Source organism: Triplophysa rosa, linkage group LG24 (assembly GCF_024868665.1).
Source record: "Triplophysa rosa linkage group LG24, Trosa_1v2, whole genome shotgun sequence".
In the NCBI taxonomy this organism is placed as follows: Eukaryota; Metazoa; Chordata; class Actinopteri; order Cypriniformes; family Nemacheilidae; genus Triplophysa; species Triplophysa rosa.
The window spans coordinates 11555158-11577604 of record NC_079913.1 but is presented as its reverse complement, the minus strand read 5'-3'; the positions used below and the strand labels follow the sequence as shown (position 1 = coordinate 11577604).

Sequence of the window (22447 nt, the reverse complement as noted above, 5' to 3'; positions counted from 1 at the left end):
TTAATTGATTTTCTAAAGACAATACATTTTATGTACCTGTAAAACATCTACACTTTTTTTGGGCAAGTGCACACTATGCAAATGCAAGCATTGCTCTGCGACAGCCAAATACTTCTAGACAATTAGACAAGTTGATATCCAACAACTAAATATCAAACTGCTGTTACATCATCAACCAGTTGTGTATCGTGTAGTATTGTGTACATGTACACCATAAGACTAAAAGTGACACGATCTCTGTCTTCCTGCCGCCAACTAATCCCACACTGAATACATGAATATGATGTGTGCACTAGGCATAACGTGTCATAATAGGGCTGCCCGTGAATAAACTTTTAGACTTTTTTGACTCTTTGAGTTTAGCTGCAAAGACCTGTGGAAATATTGTGTTAGATATAAAGTCAGAGACCGGGAAAATAAGTCTAGGGAGGGAAGAGAGTGAGCCGTTGGCTTTGCAGAGATTACTGTATGCAGAATCAGTAATAGCAATGCTGTTTAACATCACAAGGTCATTTCCAGGAAGCTGCATTAATGCAAATCAAAGCTTAACTTAAATCTCAGAGCAGAGGGGAGTTTTGACTTCACTACCCACAGCATGAAAACCAGGCGTAAGTCTACTCACTTCATGATTATCTTTGAAAACCAGTTTACCACTGAAAGATCATCTTAAAAATTGTTTCACTATTTAAAGGTCTTCGTTAAGCTGCAAGCAGACAAGGTTGGTGACTCATCAGAAATGAACGATGTGTTGAAAACAGATCAATAAGGGGTGGGAGGATATCAGAGCGAAAATCCCTGCGGTGATACACGTGGAGGTGTTTCAGTTTGTTAGTGATGCTATTGTAGGGCTGTGCATGCTTTAGAAGACCGTTATAACTGAGATGCAAGGAAATGTAAATAAATGATTAATATATTAATAAATACGAATGTAAGCTTGGCTTAAGAAAACTGAACACAACAGAAAAACAGACATTTTCCGAATCATAGAGATCTCTACTGTTAAGTATGGATCACACATATAAGAGCTGCCAGCAGGAACTCATTACATTAAACACAATCATCTTCATAACCTGTGGAGCTCAGAGTGCTACTGCACAGTGACGTCTGCTTAACAGGCTGAAGATAAGATTACTCTGCCATTCTAGATAGATATAATAATAAACAGATCATAAAATGTATACACTTCACTTATAAAAATAATAATTATTATTTTATACAGAATTGCGCACAAATAGCACTGTCAATGTACAGTAACTAATCAATTTTGGCTGAAACTTCTAAACGCAGAAATATGCGTATACGTGCAACGAGGACGACACAAGAGTGTCTTAACATATAGCAATACTTTACCAAGAAGACAGAAAGAGTTCAAGACCGTTTTACCTTCTTTCTCCATACAGCATGTATGAACTGCGGAAAAATCCCAAGAGTTCATTTTCAATCTGCGCTTCAAACGTGATGTTGATTTTATAAGTTCTGAGGGGCTTCATCTCTCTGTGGAGCGCGATCACATACACCTGGTTGGGTTGGTGGTAAAAGCGTCGGTGGATCCTCATGACGCCTGTTTTCTTACTGTCTGAATACACCTGCACTTTATTCACCTCCAGTCTGTCTGTGTGCAACACGATGAACTTAGTGGAGTTCACGCATTCAAACTCAATGTTCACTTCACCGGAGAACGTGAAATTATCCATGTACACGGACAGTCTGAGGTCGTAGTGGCGAGGGCGCAGGGTGGCCGGTAAGCGCAGATGTCTCCAGGGCTGCTGGCCATCCTCTGATTCTCTATGACTGATGCTTCTGTCCCGGGACTGACTGGACTTGTTACTGGAGCCGTTACCGGCCAGAGTCCCGCTGCTCTCCGCGGCGCATCTCTCGAAGCTGACGCTGAGCGTGATGGCGATGACCGTGACGATGATGAGGGTGAGGATGGAGATGGCGAAGCCCAGCACCAGTCTCTTGTGCACCGTGATGTGCTGTTCGGTAGTCCTGGGTCGGACCACCACGCTGTCGGCCCACTGATCGGACAAAGCCCGTCCGTTCCTCATGTTCATGTCCTCAAACCCCATCGGCACGAACGTTCACTGCATTAAAACGAGATTCATATTAAAAACAGGGCATTTAAGCGCATGATCCTTTTATTTTAACAGGATTTCTATTTTCTCACGCCACGTTGAAACTCCAGAGGATACTTATTTAATGTCGATAAATCATCATACAAGTTTACAATTTAAGTGTATAATTATATATAAGACACCAAGTTTTCAAAATCTAAATGTGTGCGCAATGCACAATACAGATCAACAAGCTCGTTTGGACACAGTATGTATAATTTAAATTTATGCAAATCAGAACTTGATTCGCAGTCTGAAATCGTGCGTGCGTGCGTCAGATGCAGGAGCTCATACAGTGAAATTCAGACAGAATTCCTACCGCACATCCCCGCAAATCCACGACTTCCCCTCCGACACGAGTCTGATGAGTATTACGTTCCGGCACGACTGCTTCATGATAAATCAGAAGTGCTGTGAATTTCTGTTCTTCTGTTTCCCTGTCGCCATCCTCATCGCTGTTTCTCTGTTTAATGCGTCCTCTCACTCGCCCAGTGGTGCGCTCGCTTTCTCTCTCTCTCTCTCTCTCTCTCTCGTGCACAGACAGATATTAAGTCCACTAATTTCATCTATATGCCACCCCGCTTGTTCAATTGAGCTGCCTTTAATTAAATAGTGAAATAAACATAGGAGCTAATATCCTCTTTCATAAATCAAAATTGCTGAATTGCACTAGTGTGAAATCTACCAAACAATGAAACTAAGACAAATTACATTCAATAGAAAATGGGACATGAATTGTAGACATGTACCTGTCAAGTGTAATAGATGAGCTGTTCCACTATTTTCAACACAGTGATTATTATTACACGAACATGACACGACCAAAGCATTTCAGTGGATGTGTAATAACTAATCCAATAATCTGTACGGAGATCCTTTATTGTTGGAAGTCAAAGCGCCCACCTCCTTTTGTATACATGCAGTCCTGAGTCGTCAATGAGTCATCAGTAAAATTAAGGAATTTAGTGCTGTGAAATAACATCATTCATGAAGTGCCACAACTACAAATTGAAGATTGCTGTCCTTGGTTCTGAAACAAAGAATATCAATTCATCATTAATATCATTTCAATATCAAAATTGTAGTGCTGCAGTAAACAACTTCCTTATTTTCTTCTAGTTTTTACTATTCAGTTTAGTTTTTCTTACACCATTCAAACGGCTCCTGTCACCTTAACCCTGGACATTTCACATCTCTTCAAAACACACCTTGTATTCAGTCTATTTTAAATAGGAAGACCTTTTTAAATGACATAACGGCTCCAAATAATACCTTCAATTTTCTGCAGATGGCATGGCTGGTTAAACAGCAGTAAACATGTACACTGACCATTGATAGAAATGTGAGAGAGAAGGTGAAGTGTAAAAATGATGTGGGACGATGTGAAAAGGATAAAGGTGCTTCTAGTTGAACTGTTTTTATTACAAATATGAAACTCTGAACTCGAGTAGGCAGGAAAAGCATTTGGTTTTCCGTCCTATTAATAGCCACAACACCCTTTAACCCCTGTGGAATTTAAAGCTATTTTTATTAAATAATGGGGCAAAACGGGAATGCCCTGGAGCAGTTGTGAAATCTTTGAATCAAGTAGAAATTGAGGCATTTAATTTTAAAAATAAACTATTGCCATGTGACTCCTGTTGAGGGAGAGAAATAAAGTAAACATAGAACACAAGATCGGCTTTTGAGGGAGTTCAAAAAGTTTAATTGAATAAAAAATTGGTAAAACGTCCTTGAGGGCAGCTGTGACTGCCACCACATAAGAGGCTTGTTTCTGCCGAGAGCTAAAGGAGGGAGGAAGAAAATGCTCGTTTTTAATAGGGTACTTTAAGCAGAGCAGAAACACATCTCCCCCTACAGCCAAAAAAGAGTATTGCACAACATATTTATGAAATTTAGAAAGGATCACCCAATGGCATGACTTTGGGGCAGCATTTACTGTTTGGCTGAATAATAGAAAGTAAAGTGCAGTAGGATAATTTTTTTGTGAGTGGCACAAAAATGACACATTTCACCTTTAATGATCTCTATAGAATAAAGGAGGATACAAAATATAACTATTTAGGCTAAAAGTCAACCAAAGCATCTGCCAATCAAACTTTTAATTGAGCAGTAAAATAATAATCAGATTCAGGGACATTTCTGGAGATCCTATGACCGAATCACAGCCATGATTGATATATAATGACTCACCTTCTTATGTGTTATTGCTTTAATATAAAAGCTGGGTTCCTTTGTTAAGTTTATGAGAAGTTCAGCATAAAAATGAATCTATATATAGATACATGTAGATTTTCCCAAGTGTCCTCATTCAGTAGCCGTATTGCCTGGGGATAGAATTTCCTCTCGAGTCTCTCGTGACTCATTGAGAAGTCCTGATAGCTTTCTCCGCTGTCCTCACCACTCAGTGCCTTGCGTCTGGTGGGTACTTCTAAACCAGGCAGTGATGCTTAATGTGTATCCACAGCCTCAGGATAGACAGTCCTTATCACCCTGTGAGAGATCTTGAACCTGGTCAGGCAAAACATAACATATGGTTGGAGGGATGCTGAAACAGCCACCACTGTTTTTGTGATTTTGTAGAGAGGTCTCTTGTGAGGTAAACCACCAAGTATTTGAAGCTGCTGCTCAAAGCTTCTCATTTTTGCAAATGTAGTTCGCACCGGCTTTGCTCCACAGTCACAATAAACATCACCTTGCTAACATTCAGTGAGAATAAGACATCCACTTCCTCTAAGTTAGTATTGTTAGTGATGAGGCCTACCACAAGCGAGTCATTTGAAAACCTCACCAACTTGTTGGAGACCACTCAAGCCACAGAGTCATGGGTGTAGTAGGAGAAAAGCAGGGGACCTAATACACAGCCCTGGGGTGCTCCAGTGTTGAAAGTGCGTATATTTGTCCAGTCAAGAAGACCAGTGGCAGATGGAAGAGTAAAACGATTACTTCCAGTGAGTTATAATACAAAATATTGGAATTTACTAGAAGTACATGTATTTATATAATAAATGACTTACTCAAACAATCAGAACTGCATAATTAAATGTAATTTTAGCATTTATTTGACACTCCTCAACTAAAACAACAATGACTCATCAGCTTTACAGAAGACAGACTGTTTTCAGTAACTGTTTCTGTAACTCTCTCAGGAGACAGACACAGATCTGAACTCCAATGACAATTAAAACTCCTTGAAAGTTCCAATAAACACTTTCTACAGGCACTCCACACCTTATCTATGATCACAGATCACGAGTGAGATCTTATGAACCATTCCCATTTTTGATTCTGTTACCTATAGACCTTTACATAATTCATTTAAAAAAATTACATACAGAAATACATAGTTACATAATACAAGATTTTTGATATTTCAAGCAAAATGCAACATAAGAGGTGAAAAGTGCTTTATGACTGGGACACTAAATTCACGCCAGAGTTGCTCCACAGACACTCTGCTCTTCTTTCACAGTAACTCAAACACGTTTCCTCATGACAGTCTGATGATTGAGCTTCTGTTCAGTAGCTTTCATCTCACCATCGTGACAAACAGTCTTGATTTTCCTGAATCAAACAACAGTTAGCAGCCAGACAGGATGAAAAATGATCTTTCAGCCTCCAGTGACTTCGAGTTTTTCTGTGTATTTCAGCCATATTCACACCGATATACAGTTTCAAAGCACAGGCTTTGATGGGATGGTAATTTATATAGTCCCACTGAGTTTCATATGTGGGAATTCATCAGTGAAGCTGATGCGATTTCATTGGATGAAAGTTTCCATCACCATTTACTGTATACTGTTACCATCGTTATAGAGGAACTTTGCAGGAAACTTTGGAAAGATCACACTGTCCCTGGTGTATTATGACTTGCTCTCTGAAGGTTGTGCTTGTATAATGTTCTTGTTCAGTCCCTTGCAAAGTCATTTCAGCCTACTCTTATTAAATAACTAATAAAGTGGTATGTTATAGTTAAGGTGATTTAAATGTAATAAACAAACTGAACCATAAACAGATAGGAGATTACATCACATGCTAAATAACCAAAAGCAAGTTCTGGAAAGATCTGCCACAACATTAAAGAAGTTTAGTTTTACTAAACTTAGAGACACTGCAAACAGGGATGATCCATAAATTGTTTGGGCAGAGGATTTTCCTGTCACGCTCTTCGCGAATTAATTACCATGATTTTCTCCACTGGTTGTCAAGGCGACAGCAGGTTTACGCATTCAACGGTGTTTGTGCTGCTGACAGTGTCTAATTAAATCTAAGCAGTTGCTATTAGTAATACATTGCTATCATAAGCTTTTATTCGTTCCCTGTGGTTTACCAGACTGCTAGAGAGGGTACTGTCAACCTGATACAGAGTTCTTGGAGATCACAAGGGTTTTTTGAAGTCATGAAGTTAAACTGTTTTTAACAGAAACAACCATTAGCGTTTATCAAAGTAAAAGCCTATGCAGTAGCAAGCTGTCAAAGTAATGTTCATGTAAGTCAAAGTCTCCCAGACAGAAAAAGAAAATGTAGCTACATTTAACTAAAACATTGATGCGATATTAAACTATGAAGGTATTATCTGTATATTACTCATATTGTGACTGAATCATCCATGAGCACACATTACATGTAACCCTATTAAACGCTAAAGTGACTTTTTTCATTTTTCTGTGATTCACATTAAACTCAACACAAACATTTCTTTGACGTCTGTGTCCAAAGGAATCATTTCTGTCTTTCTTCCACTATTTTATCTTCAAGGTCTCTCTTTCCTTTGTTGTCAGTGCAATTTCATTATAAGGACTACAGTAAACTATGTGAAATATGTTGGACTTAAAGGAGTAGTTCACCCAAAAATGAAAATTCTGTCATCATTTACTCACCCTCATGTAATTTCATACCTGCATAATGTCTTTGTTCTGATGAACACAGTGAAAGATATTTGGGAGAAATATACGTGTTATGCGCATCGTTTTCTACGATGGTAGTGTATGATGTCCAAAAAACTGAAACTTGCTAACATTTTTCCAAATATATTTCTTTGTGTTCAACAGAACGAATAAATGTTTACAGATTTGGAACAACTTGAGGGTGAGTAAATGAAGACAGAATTTTCATTTTAGGGTGAGCTATCCCTTTAGGCTAAAGATCTGAATTTATCTTTCTGCCAGCATATGGCAATGTTTCCTTTTCTGGATTATTTAGAAATGCACAACAGTCTGGTGAACATGCAGAGCCGAAGTGTTTTGCGGCTCAGTTTAAGGCATTCCAACTAAGACAAAAACTTGTAAGACATCGGCAGCTAAATATTGTTGTCTATGACACCTATAGTATATTAAACATTAACATCTATCACTGGGCACCTTGTCACGACAATAAATATTTAAAAATTAAAAGCTAATCTGCTATTACAGCAGTATGTAATATTTAATCATATTTATGCAGCATATGTAGTTAGAGAAAAAACTAAAGTATTTCTACAGAGACCCTCTCCATCTGTTCTCATATACAAGCATTGTTTTAGCCTCAGGTCCAATTCCTTCAACAGCTCTTCTTCAATTACAGATTACATCTTTAACAACCAACTCCAGCAAAGAAGACTGCTCGATATATTCACGCAACACAACCTTTGATTAAAACGCAAAACTGGTGGTTCAAAGTCAGACAAAAATGGCATGTGTGTACAGTATTTGAAAATGAGACCCAATGCATTATGCATGCCATTTTTACATGAATTTCACTAACAGTGCCACATGACAGGCATAGTATGCCTTCACTGCTCACAATAAGCGGCTAATAGAACACTGTACACTATGTGCCATCTTAATGTGCCACATCAAGTCACAGCACAAAAACATCGCCACAGATCCTACGCGAACGTGTTTTATTTTAAATCCTCCACTCTCTGCTGAGCAGATCCAAACGGCTTCCCACCATTTTGTCCTTCAAATACTGGCTTACAAACACCAGTACAGTATCCAAGACACCCACAAGCTTGTTTCCATAGCTTTTGGTGGAAGAGATTTATAATGTGGTTTGCTATTGTGAACAATATGCATATGGATAATGAAAAACGAGAAACTTGTTAGTCCAGATGGTTTTTGTTTGTGTAGGCTATACATCCACTGAAAAATAAAAATAACATCTTATACAATGTACTGTAAAACTTTTTTGCTGCCTTTGGATTTTAAAAACAATCAAATTGGCTTTAAAGGTTTAACGTAATAATTTAAATATTGGTAAATTAAATTTAAATTGCAAAATTACAAAATTTCAAATGTCTTGTAAAACCAATTTGATTGCACTTAAAAACTTAAGGCAGCAAAAAAGTGAAGGTGGATAACCAGAAACAACAGCAGATTTTTATATTTTGTAATCGAATGGATTTCAATCTTGTAGAGTAGCTGAAGGCCAATGGTCTTTTAATGGACTTAAAGATTAAAGTGATAGTTCACCCAAAAATATAAAATTATGTCATAATTTACTCGCCCTCTTGTCATTTCAAACCTGTATGACTTCCTTTCTTCTGCAGAACTCAAAAGAAGATATTTTAAAGAATGTTGTTAACTGGCCCCCATTCACTTGCATTGGTTTTATGTCCATACGATACAAGTGAATGGGGCCAAGTGCTGTTCGGTTACCAACTTGCTTCAAAATATCTTTTGTGTTCTGCAGAAAAAAGAAAGTCATACAGGTTTGAAATGACAAGTGGGTGAACTACCACTTTAATCCAACACAATAGCCTATTGCTAAAGCAAACTGGACATTTATTGTAAAATATTTACTAACAATACATAAAAACTCTTGTTTTGTGTCTTGAGTCATTTAATGCTACGGTTAAACCACCAACTATATATTGTATCCTGGTTGGATTACTTACATTTACGTTTCCATCTTGTCTCCTTGCGTTCATTGGTGGTGCCCTGTCTCTCCTTGTCCTGTGCTCTGGTTTCCATTGTCATTCACATCATCATCTGCAATGATAAGACTGTTAATAACTTACTGCATCTGCCATCAGCTTCATTGATATTTACCGGTCCATCTGTGTGTTCTCTCACCATCTGTGCAATAAACCCCCAGTGCTGAGTTCATCCTCTGTCCATTAGTGTGTCTGTTAGATTGCTTTTAGTGTTTTTCTCACATTTGGGTTTTTCTTAAAGCCAGGTCAACCAATGCTTCCTGAAATAACAAAGGCTATTCTACGTTAATATAACCAATGATGCACTACAAATAACATTTTCACTGTAACATATTCACAGAAGAAACATTTTTTCTACAACAATAGCCCGATATGAGATTCCCAGAAAGGTGCATAAAATGAAAAAAATGTGCTGAGTAGTTTAAATTCTGAATCTGGTCAGGAAGAGATGAGACCACAAGCATTGAGAGCAGTTGAATCATGGGATACTAAAGCACCTAGGGCTTCCATCAGTGACCAGAAATGTGATGAATTATTGAGTTTCGGAAGGAGATTTGAGTTTGTGCTGAGGTAAGCTTAGACAGACTGTTACAACTAAAATCAACAGTAGCACAATGAAATGCTCGATAACCCAACCCTCATCCTGAAAATCAGCCCAAATTTGTTTTTGTAATTGACAGATCTTGCGGCTAGTCTACCTGCTTTCTGATAAGCACTAAATCTTCAATGAGCATTCATGAGAACGGTGCATCTCCCTCTGGGGTCGATGCATGAAACTCAAGGGCAGATATCAAACTGAAGGAAGCAAAACAATGTGGTTGGCAATGCCTGAGGCAAACCTGTTATCAGCTGTGTCACTAACAAAATGCTTTCTGATATTTGTCCGCATTGAACTCGGGCACCAGAGAATCCAATAGAGTTCATCTGAGTGAAAATAGGTTGCTTGCACCCTCGTCACGTTTAACCTTGGACAAAAGCTTCTTAACCTCTCAAAGATTTTCTGTTTTATTTTTCATTGCCTTTGGCCTCCGTCCACTTTGATATTTTCTCCTGCTTTCATGTTTGTTTTACATGGAGCTGGTTTTTAAGAAATCTCATGTTATTTAAAATTTTCTTTGTTCGTCATATCTTCAGGCGGTGTGTGGGACTCATATAAACCTCTGCATTTTCCCTTGAGGAACTGTATCCTCCCCAGCCTCCCACTAGAAGATTTCACACACAGATATTCATTTTTATAGTCAAACCATTGAGTTGACGTCACGCCATTACTTGCTGTACATTTCTAAGATGAGACTAAGTTTAGCAACTACGTAACAGTCTGATTCAGAGACCCACCACACAAACCTGTTGCACGTTATAGTGAAAAAACTCTTCAGCTGTTCTTGAACACATAAGAACCATGAGCTTTTATCTATGTGCACTTCAGTCATTTTGGATTTGCTTTAAGAGCACTAAAGCTCAAAGGTTCAAGAGAACACAGATAATAGATAAACCCAAAGCTCTCAGTGAAGACAGCTGTTACTAACTATATTATGTGAGTCAAGCCATTATCTTCATTTTCTTGTGTTTTGTACGGCCCAATAGGGCTCTTGCTAATTCTTGAGAGAATATGGAACCAAATAAGTGGCAAACGTTGTCTGAAGTTTTTTTAGCATATTCTTAGAGTTGATCTAGAGTTGGAGTCTTGAACGTATGGTCTTGATCTCCAGATCGCTTGATAAAACAAAAAATATGAAACATAAAAAATGTAATTGCTGGGTATTTAAAAGCATTGTGAGAAAAATTATACCTTTTTTGTTGCAAAAATCAAATCTCATGTTCATTCCCATTTATACCCACCCATTTTTTCATTCTAATTAATCTCCTGACAATATGATTCATATTGTAGTACTGGAAATTCATTTCAAGTTCCTACAAGGTGTTTGAAACGAAATTACTCCAAATTGAATCTTTCACATCTGCAAAAGCAAATCTAGTATGACATGTTTTCATAGGCAAAGAATACAGGAACAGAATTTCTCAGTCTTGAATCTTTTTTTTAATAGTATTTTTATTAGGATTTTTACATTTTACAAAAAGTTTAAGAAAGAAAAAAAAGGACAACAGATACAAATCAATTAATTATAATATAATTGTAATAATAATACAAATTATTAACAATCATCATCATCCTCATCAACCATTAATAATGTCTTGAATCTTTTTTCAACCCAACCATGGCCCCCAAGGAAAGCTCAATTTAAAAATTAAATATTTAATCTGAATGTAAATTCTAACTACTGAACACAAGCGGTAATGGTAAACTGAGGTTTTCTTTACACTTTACACATTTACTGTTCGCTAATCTCAGCCGCCCACAGATCAAAAACCATATGAAGCATACTAAACATAAATTTGGCAAAACCATGTCTAATCTGGAAAGCTCTAATTTGATTGGCTTTCTTAATGCAACTTCTGGTAGCGTGTTTATCATGGAATCAAAGTCATGTTAACCGGGTATTAGCTGTCCACAATGTGAGCTTTTGAAGAAAAACAAATTACTGTTTTTGCCAAAGCTTGCCAAGTTATTCCCATCAAATCTTAGCACCCAGACTACAAATTAGATCCACATACCTACACATTTATCTTAGATTACTATTTCTCTGTAAAACACCAAGCATTTGTATTTGGATGAACAGAAATTCTGATAACAAATTTTATACAAAAATCTATATGATAAACAAGAAGTGAAAGCAGTAAATATCTGCATGTGCCCTCTTCTGTATTAATGCACAGATAAATTCAGCACCACGGACAGCAGCCAAACACAACATCACATTAATCTGACAATTAATATGATAAAGTCTCATATATGCAGCAAGTCAGACAGAATTTCTTTCACATTTATCTGAAATCCCCACAGGTACGATTTCTACAACATCTGTAAACATCACACACGTGCACTGTGACTGATCCTTTAAGGATTTAAGGGCAAAGCAGGACAATGTGGACATTCCAATCTTTCACCTAGAGACACTACATACTGCTCTGGACACAAAGGTCTTTGTTCTCAATCACAGATCAGTCACTGATGCGGGACTTCTCTCCTTGCTAAGTCAAGCTCCAAATGTTCAGCTTTGATACGATTTCAATTTTCCACTTCCTTTCTTCTATTTACAAGCATGCATAAATCAAAAGTGAGCCGATTTCATTTCCAAAGATGTCAAATATGAAATAGCACACTCACACAGGGAATTCAAATGCACTTAAATGTACAGTAATGATATCGGCTTTTACACAACACCAGCGGCAGTGACCAATTACAAGATTTAGCTGCTCATGAATGCCTGAAATTAAGATCACATCTGAAAACGTTTAACATAAAATTTGAACTAGAAGATTTTGTAAATGATCTAATAACATAGTATCATATTTTATTAAAGATTATAAAAAGAACACTTAAAGGAACAGTGCAGCCGGAAAGTAAAGGTTTTTCAATTAAAAAAATCACACAGCTTTAGAATGACAAAAGGTTGAATAAATAGCCTTTTATTTATTTTTGGGGTCAGTCTGGTTGTTTTAACGTCATTATTTTGTCTTACATCCTTCTGCCTTTATCAGTAAAGAAATTGCAATGCAATCTATATAATTTGGATAATTTGTTAAAGACCAGACTGGCATGCAGGTGGTTAAATGACAGAGTCTGAATTTATACAGAGGATGTGACGATGAATTCAGTGTTGAGGAGAGTGATGTGGATTCACATGGAAAGCAAGCAATAAAAGGTGTTCAAAAAGTAAACAATACAAATTAAGTAAATTAAGTTACAAGTAAACAAACAAAAAAAAGATTGCGTCATATGTTGGGACTTTAACAAGGTTTCCTGCTCAATCATCTATGACAGCACATTAGCATTATTTTGACCTGTGTGTGCAGGGGAGTAGCAGCCATTTTAAAAGTGGGGGGGACAGCTGTCAGGTGATGTGACCCTCAAAGGCGAAACTAATTATGAACATAATGTACAAAGTAATTACATGTTCATATAATAAATTCTATATAGAATACAGTTGGCATTTTAGAGCACCCTAGAGGCAATTTTGGGAACATGCCATGATAGCAAATAGCCTACCATAGTAAACACTATTGGAAAACACTGCCTTTACCATTTAACCAATTTTTAGCAATTTGAACATAAAATGAAATATATGTATTAATGCATGATTGCATCGCTCACATCTGCTGTAGATGCGTTCTTAGGTCAAATCATAACGTGAAGTGAATGAAAGAAATCACGAGAGCAACAGCAGATTTGAAGCTCTTGGCAGACGCGCCCAAGAGATGATTCGGCTTGTTATTGGCTCAATGTTTGTTCACTCAAATGTAAGTAACAAACCAGAGAACACGGGTGGAAATATCCATGGGTGGAAGTATCCCCCACGTCCCCCGCGGCTTCTACACCCCTGTCTGTGTGTTTAGCTGAACCCAGTGGTAGATGATGGAGACGGTTGAAAAAGACGGACAGAAAAAGAGTTGTGAGTGGGTGAGACATGATAATGAAGACCTCCAGCAGGACGATGGATGATTTGCTGGGATAAAAACAGAGGAAGCTATTTATCTGAAAAACTATCATGACGATTTTCATTTCAAATTGAAATGATCTGTTGCTTTGCCTATTTGGTGAATAATGAATTACCAGTAACCTGTCATTGTATCGTTATAAAAAAAATTCAAAATTTGATTTGTGCACATTGTAGGATTATGTTAATTTGTGTGAAATTCTTAAATGGATGTTAAAAAAGTAAACAAAGTAAAAACAAAGTAAACAAAACATATTGTGTGTGTAATAAATGCTCTTGTTCATCATCATTTGCTCATTATAAAACGAATTTGTTTGCCTCTCCACCTCTCATTTTGTGGCCAGATGTCTGATTTGTACCACACGTGATGAGATTTCAGGGTCTGTTAGTCATGCCAGCATTATCAATGTAAGTCCATCTCACCAATTACACCCATAATGTGTCCAGCACAAAACAAAAGCCACAATCAATGAGAATCTCACCTCATCTCCTCCATATTTGTTCAGTCATCATTAACACATCATTATGCCCACTGACCATAAACAAATGCACGTATCAACATCTCCCCCCATCCTATTAAGATTGTTTTTGATTTGCCAACTTTAAAGGATGAGCATTAGGAATATTCTCCATTTAACTGGTGATAATGACAGTTGACTTGGATGAAGTCCATAATGAAGATAGAAATGAATTCAAATTCCCATTCATCTCAAACACAAACTCGCATACAAGGCATTTCAGGGCACCAGTTTCATGACACAAACCCTTTGTCATTGTCATAAAAGACCTTGGGTGGGCTGACAAACAAATGCCAAGTGTCATGAGGCTAAGAAAGTCCATGAATGGAAAAACCAAACTGCAATCTCCCCCTCATCTGAAAGGAATAAAAGAAATATATTCCCTGTTCCGAATTTCCATCCTTCAAGGTAGGAAAGAAAACCAAATGCAGCAAGTTGTGAGTATCCAGCTTGTGTGCTGCAAGGCAAAACAGATACACCAAGTTGCTGAGTCTCCTGTCCAGGGAGAGAGTAACAGCAACACACCAAGTTTTGATTCTTCAGCCTGTGCAGTAGGAAATAGTAACAGATGGACCAGTTCTGTGTGTCCCATTAGAGACTGTAACAGATGATACCATATTCTCAGACTCCTGTTCAAAGAGGCAATAACAGATACAACTACAACAACAATTAGCTCAGGAGATCAAACCTTCATATGTGTGTTCCAGATTGCTAGGACTTTGTTGATGCTCTAGTAGATCAGCATCTCACATCACTTTATGTATATGTTCAAGACAGTGTAAATGGTCTATGGTTACCAAAATGTCAATCAGAAGATAAACTCCTTTCAATTTACACATGTGATGACTTTATAACACACACTAAAAATGCTGAACAGCTGATGGCATGATAGAAAAGGCCCGGTCTCAAACTTTTAACTAGTGACTAATGAAAAAGAATATATGTTGCTTGAAAAAACAGCTCGCTTTGAATCACCGTCAACGGAGCAGGTTGCTATCTGGGCCATGCTAATCATCCAAATCTTGATCCTTTTAAAAGTAATACAACTGTGAATAATTGTCGACCCCACCGCTCTTTAAAACGACATAAGTGTTTTTCTATAATTGGAGATTCAACCAAATCCAATAATGTCAGACACTACCCTTTTTCTCTCACACACGCATACATGCACACAAAACCACACTCTAACTCTCTGTTATATAATGTCTACACTTGTAACAGAGTTGACAGTAACAGAATTGACAATTTTAAGCTTTTTAGCCCAAAATCATACAATATTTGCTTTCATACAGTAAATGCTATGAGCATTTAAATTAATTATAAATTAAATTATGGTTAAAAGATTTTGAACCTGCAGTGGGATCAGTGATCAATTCTGTTTTCCCTATGAAACTGAGGTAACAGTTTTGAGATATTTTATTTGAAAATAATCCAATATTTCCACTGAGAGGAACACACCTGCGGGGGATCATTTCAAGTATCTTACATCGTTTTGGGAGATAATTCCAAGTTAAATTTGTTGACATCTCAACAAATCAGACAAAAAGGACCTCGGACACCGGCACTTGTACACTTGTTCACCGACATGACAATATACTTTTTTTTAATGATTAATAAACTCGAAACACTTAGCACGCATTAAAAGCAAACATACCATCAGCTGCATTCAGTTCTGCGCTCGTATCAAGACTGAATCGATTTTACAGTAGCATTCCGCTTTGGTGGAAGCAAACAGCAAGCTTGTTTTCAGTGGCTGTCTGTAATTTTCATCATTTTAAAATTGTTACAAGAAACAGCTAATTAAAATGCATAAAGGTAGATTTACTGTAACGTTTCATGTCTGTTTTGGTTGCTAAGGCGATGTAATGAGAAATTACGTTCTGATAGCTGCCTGTAATGTGCTTTGTGCTGGAAAGAAAGCTACTAACCTAAATGTAAACTTAGAACAAATAAAGTTTGCAGGAGAAATGGGAAGTTATTTCCATAACATTCTAATACAATTTTTTATTTATAAAGCGACCTGCAATCAGACAGTTAAATCATTTGAAGCTTTTCAGTCTGAACGGAAACTTGTTCTCTGAACAAATCATTCCACACGCATGAACAGCTCTCTGGGGTTTCTGAATATTACAGGTGTCTGTACAAATGCCCAGCTTTACATTCTAATTGCCGAGCAATCAACCCACCGCCAGACTTTTACCAGCCAATGACTTTCTCTTTCTATTTTAAATAAGACAAAAATGGGTTCCTGTGGCTTTAAATATGTTCCTGTGGTTCAGTAGTTCGAGCATTGCGTTTGTAGCGCGAAAGGTTGTGGGATTGATTCCCAGGGAACGCACATACTGATACAATGCATAGCCTTAATGCACTGTAAGTCACTTTGGATAAAAACTGCAGAAGCGATGTTCTATAAAATGTTTTATAGCTGACTCACCATGAAGACCATAATGAACCCTCTTTTAATGATGCTGTGTTACGGTTGCCAATAGCAACAGTTTGAGAGAGAAAGATACAAAAGCAAAGGGTTTGGAGTGGTCTTTAAACTGGTCAGTAAATGAGCATGTCCTTGATTCCTCTCGACCATCTTGAGTCATACACTCAGGATGAACATTCTCTGAAAAAGACCGCTGTACATATGAAATTATTACAAAAAATTATTTGACCATTTCAATTAAAAAAAAAACTGTGAGTGTTATGATCCTTACAAAAAATATACTGTTCAGGCAAACGTTTGCATCATTGTTTATTTTAGAATGATCTGATGAAATGTTAGGAGAACTTAGGAAAATAAATGAAAGCCTTTGACATTAATATTTACATACATGTTTATTCAAAATACCTGTTGATAACCTTTTAAAAATGCATTCATCAATCAATTTAGAGAAAATGGGTGGATTGTGGATTCATACCTCAAAGTGTTAACGTGGAAAGCACTTCAATCTGTGGTACATTTTAAGAAAAGGTTATTGTTCCTGGTACAGAGGCCTTGAGAGGAGGTGATTTGTGGAAAATGAATTGTTGAAGGGTAATTGCTTGAGTTTCCTAAAGTTTGAGCCTTGCTTATCAAAAGTGTGACGAGGCAGAGCTGAGGAGCGGTATGCATAGATAAAATGTTCTCTTTCTCTCACCTGCTCTGTATTGTCTTCACAGTTTATTATTAATCCTCTGGACTGGCTGAAAGACTAAGCACATAAAGTCTTCTTACAGCACATCCAGCCCTCAGACAAATAATAAATGAAAATAAAAAGTGATTAATTTTATTTAAGGACTTTGTGACGTTTTTCTGGCTATAAAATGTGTGGGAATCATTTTTTAATACACAAATATGTATTACGTAACAGACTAAAAAAGAAAAATAGCAGAGTCTAGGGAGAAATTACATATTCTGGTTGTGCAGATATACAATATAATCAAAGTTAATTGTATGCATAATTTTTGCACTTTTTTGTGATTAAATTGACAGATCACTGTTTAATAGATAATACAAATAAGTATCTATTAAGGATTTATTAATTGTTAATTTTAATGGTCAGCTAAATATTTTTGGAAGGCCCAAGTAACATCTGGGAGGAAATGTCCCCTTAGGACCCCCCCAGACCTGCCCTGGTAGTTGTTGTTGTTTTTTGTCAGGATGACAGTTAAATTAACACAAATCATTGTAATACACAAGTATAGTACTGAAGATCGGAAACACTCTTAATACAGCTTGAGCTCTAACACAACAAATGTCTACAGTAGATAGGTGAAGAAAGACCAACATTCCTTGATATTTAAAGTGTTCATTTCATATGCTGCTTTTGGGCATGTGTTATTCTCTGCTCCACCTCTCTACATTTGTTTCATTTTCCTCTCTCCCCTTCAGCCTCACCATTTCAATTTTAGTATAATAGACCCTGATAATGACACATAAAAATGTTTATAGCAGAATTGCCCTGCAGTGCTGAAGGGACCATCTGCCAAATGTTCGACATGTTGTACCTCATTCTGCTTTGATAACTCGAGCAGTGCTGCCTTAACTACTAGTCAGAAAATGAATTACTTGACTATTCATTTTTGCTTGTGGGCTCGTGTTTACAACGCAGGTCCAATATTTGGCAGTTGTAAATATTTAAAAGTTGTAAATATTACATTTTCACTGCGTTCCAGGCAAATGCTTCAGTTTGTTCCCTCGCTGCATAACATGAGCACCACCATCTCTGTGCATATAGAAGAAGTGCGCACAGGATCAAAACTAACACTTGCTAGACACCAAATGTTTAGCCAAACACATGCTAAGTACCAAATGCTTCGTTTTTCTTCAGAGCTCAATGTGGCAACACATATGTCAAAGATTGAATTACAGTAAGCCGCGAATTATAAGGAAGAACCACGACGGGGTTTCATGTTTTTGTGATGGAAACTGGCTCATCTCGGATATGACGTGGCTATTCGTCATAGCTATTCAAGAAAAGCAGGTAAAACATAGAAACAATACATATCGTTTTAGTTGTTTTACTCTGTATTTCTGCATTTAAATGCAGTAACTTGGAAACCAATATTAACCCTAAACTCACGAGGCTGTGATTCTGGATCTCATTCTTCTGAATCAAATCACTCTGTCTAGTGGTCCAGTCTCAGTCCACATCAAACAGAGCGGGAAATGTTCTTCTCGTTGGTCATTGACAACAACATAAATCATAACCAACATCTGCTGTTTACAAAATCCAAAACATCTCAGCTGCCCCTGCTGACAGACACATACACAATTACAGAAACAAACAAACCAAACGAGTCTCCTGCTGAATGGACATTTTATAAATTCTGTTTCTGAATGATAATATTTGATATGTAGTCTGCATTGCTCAATCAACTAAGAAGTTATAACAGAAACAGAAATAAAAACAGGACATCGCTCCCACAATGCAACGCACAAACTGTATTTCTAATGTAAATGTTTAAAGTAGGTAGTATGCAGGATGCTCCAAAGTATTAAGTAAGCATATAGTGAATATACTGTAGCTCCTGACTTCCACCATCCTCGTACATTGTAGCCCAGCAGACTGCACTTGTTAATGATTAATATGGTTCATTGATATTAAAGCTGATGTTTGAGAGCATGACATCAATCAAAATCAATTGAACTTAAGTTGACACATTCTCTCTTTTTGAACTGCTATGGCTTGGCACACTTTGCAAACTTCTCTTTGAAGTCATGCTCATTTGCATTTCTTTAAAATTACTTTTACCTCAGAAGAAGTAGGGGCAACAGGTTACTAACACAAAAACTATGCAATAAGCATTTGAATGCATTTTAAAGTCCCCGTGAACCAGAAGTTGCGATCAGTTTTACTTCCGTATTTTGACGCATTTCCGAGTGAAATGGAATTTTGAATGAGAAAAAATGTGGGCGTGGTTTTCGTCTTTCTCTGCGATTTGATTGGATGTATAAAAACTGCCGGTGCATTCTGAAATGGAACTGGCAGCAGACTGACAGTTAAAGGGGAGGAGTTAATGGATGCTCCGCCTAAGCCATCTAACACACCTCATCTAAGATGCATAGTCATTACTGGATGTAAGTGCATTTTCAGATTTTAACTAAAGATTATGAGGGCACACGATTTTTAAAAAGAGAATGACCCACATTGAGAAACTATTTACAATAAACGCTGCAATATTTCATGAAAAATAAGCATTGTCATTTTTAATCTCACTGGGACTTGGGATCTACCTCTGACCTAATACAAACAAACCATACAGTATAAACATGATATTAAACAAAAACATGGTATACAATGCACTTTACAGATGAATACAGCCAAGTCCAGCTTCCTCTCCTGATGTGGCTCAGTATTGTACATGTGACGTTCGTCAGGTTACAAGCAAACCTAATCAGTCTAATCCTGCAGCTCCATTATATCCCTAATCCTGCCACATTTAAACATGTTTAAAGTCCCCCTGTGGTCGATAATCTTATCCATTAAAACTAACTTTTGACCGTCAAAATGACATATTTAAGCGTTTTTTTTTCTTTGAAAACGATTTTTCCTGTCTTAAAATAGCTTGGATGTAACTCTGCACCTCACCTTCATTAAGTATACGCAGATACATGAATTTGAAAATTAGCCCCGCCTCCAGTCAATCGCACTCGGCAGGTCAGATGCTGCTAAAACTAAAAGTGAAACTAAAAGCTGACACAGTAGTGCAGCGATCATTTTAGCCCGAATCTATGCGCCATCTTTGCATATTTATGCCTCAAACTGCTGATCCACAGGGGTCAAATGAGTTGAGGTGATTGGTTACAGGGTTATGATGTCGTAAATAGAGGCAGTTTCAAACCACATTTTTTATACTGTCTTTGGTAAACTGCTGCTTTATGGAGAAAATACTCGCAATGGTTTAATACAATAAATTTGCACATGGTTTGTCTTAAAGCATATTAAAAACACCACATAAACATATAAACATTAAAAACTTGATTTTCAATACGTCTTTAAATGATTTACTATGTTGGACTTCTAAGTACTACTTCAGTTTATCTAGTTTCAGCACTTGAGGATGTGTTAGTAGCTAATGGCTTCAAATTTTACCTTGAATCTCTCAGAGATTCTAGAGCATCTTCATTATGCCAGTGTGAAGCTATAAGCTTGTTTGTTTCACTTTATGTCTTTCTACCCCATGACATTAAAGTGTCGCTTGTGGCTGTCTGATTCTTGTTGGAACACAAGATGCAGTGAATCTTATAAGCAGTGAATCTTATTAGATGCATCTGACAGCAATGTGCAGGTGTAAAAGCTTAAGGTGTGAAATACAACAATGCTTTAATTTGATTATCATTTGAAATATAAAAAGTGTTGAATGAATGACATTTTGATAGAATAACGTCTTAACTACTCACTAATTTGGAAAAACTACTGATTTTGTTTGGATTTAGTCAAATACAGAGAAATAATAACGCATTATTCATTGAGCATATTATTTCTCTTTGTTCCATTCCAACATTTGTTCTCATAAATTCGTTAAACCTAACATGAAATATACTGTTATTAATATTGTGCACAAAGCATACAGTAATAGTGTGTCACCGTAGTTGCAAGAAAATGAATCAAGGTTTTGGATTTGGCCAAATTGCATTTGGGAATCCGTGACCTGTTTTCAGTGAACAGAAGCCTCATCGCTGGTCATTAATATTTTATGTTCTGTATTGTTTTAATTCTGGAAACAGATGCACAACAGGTCGGCCTGATATTTTCTTCCTCTTTTGCGTGTTTTGCTGCCTACATTTCTCTCTCGAACAGATTTTCTGTAACTTCAAAGGTAATTATTACCTGATTTATAACTGAAAGGCCTTTCAGTTAAATGAAATTCTATTAATCTTTTGAAACACCAAGGAACAATTGAAAAATATCCCTGCATGACAAGTAATTAAACCCAGATGGATTCATTGGACCAAAATCAAAATCTCATTTAATCAGATGTGTTTTGTCATGATAAGCCATTACAGCTTCATTTATAAAAGCAGTGAAGTTTGAAGCAATAGTTCAGACAAATATAAAGATTTTGTCATCAACACTCGCCATCATGTCATTTCAAAGACTACATTATATTACATTAACATGTAATCAGAAATTAAAATAAAAGCATATTTGGAGTGTTTTTTGAGGGGAGGGCTCTAAGCTCGAAATTTAGCCCGAACCCAGAGTACCCTGCTCCTTAACTGGGGAAGATACAATTTATAACCCAACGGTTGGGTTTGTCCCTTTTTGACCCAATGCTGGGCTGAAAATAACCCAGATTTTTAGAGGTTTGGTAGACAACCATTGTAAATAAAGTATTAAAACTGAAAAGATAAACAGCTGTAAAAGAGAGTGCAACATTACTGTGTGTGTCAATAAAAAGTGTCATAACCTTGAACTTTCTTGACGTGGTGTTTTTAGAGCTGATAAATCATAAAACTTCACAACTGGGGTTGGAAACACTAAATGCCTAAGGCTATGTTCACATTTGACTTCTTTTTTGACAAGAAAAAGTTGACAATGGCGCTTTTTTAGTAAAAAAAAAAAAAGCTTGCAGCGTTGTGGTTACAAATAGCAGCCGGCAATGTTCAGAAGCAGCATTTGTGCATGAGCTCAGAGAAACATATTCATACAGGCTTCATGGGCAGCGTAACGGATTTCTATTTGAATTATAAACAGAGCGTGTCTTTGCAAAACCTAATCACATATTTAAAAACTACAATACTAATTTCTCGCTAGAAATGCAATCAATAGTTATTGAAAGTGAAAATTAAACTTTCATTTATATAAAACTATGCTCCATCCGGCGTTTTGGCCGGCATTTAATTTTTTAGAGCTCGACCAGTCACCT

General features: G+C 36.9%; 2 protein-coding genes across 2 annotated transcripts in view; both read right to left on the bottom strand.

Moving 5' to 3' along the window:
* LOC130547662 (thyrotropin-releasing hormone-degrading ectoenzyme-like) overlaps window positions 1-2617 on the bottom strand; it is a 125769-nt gene extending 123152 nt beyond the window's left edge. The window contains exons 1-2 of the mRNA XM_057323801.1: window positions 2434-2617; window positions 1384-2084 (exon numbers count right to left, since the gene is read on the bottom strand). Coding sequence (XP_057179784.1) covers window positions 1384-2069 — 686 coding nt within the window. The 5' untranslated portion in view covers window positions 2070-2084; window positions 2434-2617. The remainder of the gene's footprint in view (window positions 1-1383; window positions 2085-2433) is intronic.
* A 147-nt stretch (window positions 2618-2764) lies between these two features.
* Window positions 2765-22447, bottom strand: part of LOC130547497 (uncharacterized) — a 112524-nt gene continuing 92841 nt past the window's right edge. Inside the window, exons 13-16 of the mRNA XM_057323460.1 lie at window positions 9170-9290; window positions 8992-9085; window positions 4308-4625; window positions 2765-3144 (exon numbers count right to left, since the gene is read on the bottom strand). The gene's annotated coding sequence lies outside the window, so the exon portion shown is untranslated. The remainder of the gene's footprint in view (window positions 3145-4307; window positions 4626-8991; window positions 9086-9169; window positions 9291-22447) is intronic.